This window comes from Atta cephalotes, assembly GCF_000143395.1.
Source record: "Atta cephalotes unplaced genomic scaffold scaffold00038, whole genome shotgun sequence".
NCBI lineage: Eukaryota > Metazoa > Arthropoda > Insecta > Hymenoptera > Formicidae > Atta > Atta cephalotes.
Genome location: NW_012130102.1, coordinates 431,866 through 435,792, shown reverse-complemented (window position 1 = coordinate 435,792; position 3,927 = coordinate 431,866). Strand labels below are relative to the sequence as shown.

At 29.6% G+C, this 3,927-nt stretch overlaps 1 protein-coding gene across 1 annotated transcript in view; it reads right to left on the bottom strand.

The window, feature by feature from the left end:
- Positions 1-1,576: 1,576 nt before the first annotated feature.
- LOC105621878 (40S ribosomal protein S9) overlaps positions 1,577-3,927 on the bottom strand; it is a 3,207-nt gene continuing 856 nt past the window's right edge. Inside the window, exons 2-4 of the mRNA XM_012203317.1 lie at positions 3,572-3,810; positions 2,592-2,778; positions 1,577-1,804 (exon numbers count right to left, since the gene is read on the bottom strand). Coding sequence (XP_012058707.1) covers positions 1,633-1,804; positions 2,592-2,778; positions 3,572-3,794 — 582 coding nt within the window. The 5' untranslated portion in view covers positions 3,795-3,810 and the 3' untranslated portion in view covers positions 1,577-1,632. The remainder of the gene's footprint in view (positions 1,805-2,591; positions 2,779-3,571; positions 3,811-3,927) is intronic.

The window sequence follows — 3,927 nt, the reverse complement described above, 5'->3', positions numbered from 1 at the left end:
AATATAAAAAATAGAAAAATATTAAAATAATATATTATAAAGTAAATTAAAATTAATATAAAATTAATATAAATAACACAAAAAATTCATAAACACTTATAAATGTATATAAAAACATTTATATATATTTCTTACAAACATTTTTGTATGCATTCTTTAATATATTTATTGAATGTGGTCATTTCTAGTTATTTTATTTAATTATTTACGAATGTAAAAATTATTACATTACAGCATACGCTAAAATAATCGCTTCTAGTTAGTTCTCTTGCTAGAAATAATTTTTGCATTGTAGAATATAATATTAAAAGCGTTGAGAAAACGAGATAGAGTTTGCGTGTTGACTTCAAAGGTTAACTTTTACGACGCATCCCTCGCCGACAAGTTTTTCTTGATACTTTTTACGAGCCCTTCGAGCATCGTTCGGGGTGTTCGACACTTCTAATGGGGGGTGACGCGCGATGGGAGATATTTAATAGTCCAGCAGTTGCCTTTAAGGATCCATCTTTTCCACAGGGAAATATCGACGAAAAAGTTTTCGTATATTTTTTCTTTTTTTTCTCTCATTCTCCCTCTAGCTAGTCTTTTTTTTAAAGAGCGAGTAACAAAATATATATTTTTACGTTGCAATTTATTGTTCGTACATTTTCAGATAAATCGTAAGTGAATAATAATAACAAAAAATGCAATACTTTTATTCTGTATATAAAACATTGCTAAATTATTTTCATTTATACATTTATTCGCACACAAATTTATTTTATTATTTGTATATTATTCCTTTTCCTTTTATTTATAAATTTTAATTTGTGAACATCGTTAATATTAATGCATCCAATGAATTTCAAGAATAAATTGCATCGTGGAACAACATAAGCATTCTTGTTTTAATATTTGTAATACCGATAATCTTTATGCATTGTTACTATTTATTATGCTTTCAGAGATTTTACGTTCATGGTGCCATCTCTAGTTATGCATATGCATAACTTTCAGTACCCAGTTGATATTTTAGTTTTTTCCAAATGAAACGATTTTAAAAAATTTAAAACATAAAAATTTAGATAATAAAATTTTAAAAAATAAAATAGAACATATCATAGAGACGAATCTGCATAATTCATTATTTTAAAAAATACTCAATAAAAATATTTATATCTTTATCGAAGAATGCATATTTTTCCGTATGTCTCTCATAAAACAAAATTTAACATCCTTGTAGAAGTTATATTAAAAAATTGTTATATTTTTAATACTGATACATAACATGAACGAAGTTTTTAAACTATAATTTTACGGTTACATTTTACAGTTATGACTAAATTAGTTAATAAGTAGTCATGAATTTTGTTTCTTACTTTAATAAAAGTAAAAATATAGGTGCCAATTTAATCATATATTTAAGAAAATAAAATAGAAAAGTTCATCAACTTCAATACACTAAAAACATCAATCAAATTTTAGATTCTACTTTTCATGTGTATGTTTTCTATACAGACTTCGGGTGCTTATTTGGAAATAAGTAATTTCATTTGAAAAATGAATGGAAGAGAAGGGAAACGAAAGAGACAATCGATTTTTTTACGCGCCATGCATTTATTGATATAATAAATGCCGATAATAAAGATTATTTTAATCTTCTTCTTCTTCTGGTGCCGCACCACCGCTTCCCTTCCTCAAATTCTTCCTCTTGACACGACCGGGTCTGCCACCGCCGAAGGGTGACTTGAGTGAGAAGTCGATGTGCTTCTGCGAGTCCAGTCGTACGATGAACGACGGGATGTTCACCACTTGCTTGCGCACTCTGTAACGAGAAGTTAATAATCACTCGATTTCCTCGGTCTCGTGTCATAGAAAATGATTGCAAATTTTTTCGTTACAAAAAGATTCTACCGAAACTTATTCCTCTCTCTTGACGAAAGTAGAATTTCGACAGCTCAACAGGCGTTAAGTGCCGATGAACGACACTTAAGTGGCCTGTTCGAATCAAATTTTCGTTAAGTTAACAATTGAATTCTTGATTGACAATTGAACTCATTGTGTGATCAATCAAGTCCAGTCGATCAGGTGTCGTCCTGATACCTGAGCAACAGAATTCATTCGTTATCTTGCCTTGCGACATTGCATCGAATATTAATGCATTTCAATGTTGCTATTAGATTTGTTAGCGGCGCTTGATTTTCCGCATTATAAAATATTCAAATAATCAAGTCTCTTACTTTAAAATAATTTCTTTTTTTTTCGCTCTTTTGAAAAAGATTGTAAAAATAACAAAATTACAGATTTCAATATTTCTACGAATATTTTAAAAGCTCAATAATTTTAACCAAATTACAAAATATAAATAAGTAAATAAAATTAGTCATATAATAAATGTTTAAATTTGTAGCCTGATATGAAGCCGAAAAAGGAATTTATGTGACCTTAGCCGGTGATTAATTCAGGCTTTTGATTTTGCCTCAAAGATTAGAAGTGAGCCGTGAGAATAATTCGGCCACTTCTTGCCCATTTTTTAAGGCATTTTTTCAAATGATTTTCAAATTAAAATTTGTTTCTCTCTCTTTTCCTGTAAAAATATTATTATCATTTACCGAATATGCCGTTGGCGAATAAGCACGCGGGCATGATGGATAGATTTAGCAAGGCCCAACTTGAATACTTGGGTCTGCAGACGTCGCTCCAAGAAATCCTCAATCTTTAAACCCAATACATAATCGAGCTTCATGTGGGCTTCGTTCAACACGCCAATTCTTACCAAACGACGAAGCAGGGCATTTCCTGTAAATACAAAAGAAATTTTTTTGTATTACACATAAAAGTGTGGAAAGATTTGGAAAAATCTTTTTCAAATTTTTTAATTTTTCAGAAAAAGATGCTTTTTTCTTCAAACCCTTTCAGACAAGAGGTGTCATAGCTCATGGTGTAATCATCATATTAATTTTCTTTTTTTTTAACTAATCCTCCACCGGTTAATTGAACTTAAAGGCAAACAGTCGATTTCTTGTTGTGAATTCTGATAAATTTAAATCTATAAAAAATGAATAAAGCCAACTTTTACAATAATAAAAACTTATTATTAAAGTTTTCATTAGTGTATATAAATTTTTTCATATTATAGTTTATACTATACAGTTTAGACTTATACAGTCTAAAACAATATAAATCTGTACTGAAGTTTGAAGATTCAGATAAAAGATGAAAATTTTACTCCGATGGAAGATTAAATATTATATATAATTATTTGAAATGCAAGTTTAATGTGGAAGTTAATTGTGTATCTTAAAACAAGATAAAAATTACCAAAATGAACAAGTTCTAGGTGTTGACTAATGAAATTATAGGTCTATTTTTTGTAACCGATTTAATACACTTTTGGAACTTAAAATGAAATAGATATTTAATGAAAGAGAGTTCTAGTGTAGGATAATAAAAAAAATAGATGCAAACATATTAATGAATTTGCTTACTTTTGTCATTTTTATCTCATGTATCAAGATACACACAACCTCCTGATTAAAGTATCGATTAAATGTATATATCAATAAATATATGTATATGGCGTATATCCAACCTTCGAAGAGACGCTTTGGGTCCTTCTCTTCCAACGTGAGCAATTCACGAGCGGCTTTACGAATCTTGGCCAGGGTATACTTTACCCTCCACACTTCACGTTTGTTACGGAGACCATATTCTCCGATAATACGTAATTCCTGATCGAGACGAGCTTTCTCGTACGGCCTTCTAGGCGTGACGTAGGTCTTGGAGAAGACCGAAGGAATTCTTCCGTTAACCATGCCGGGAAATCGTCACCTAAGTGAAATTATTTTATATATATATATATATATATATATATATATATATATATATATATATAAGTAAGAGATATACTACGAAGTAAGTAGAAGGTAAGGTAACGGTTAAGTTTAA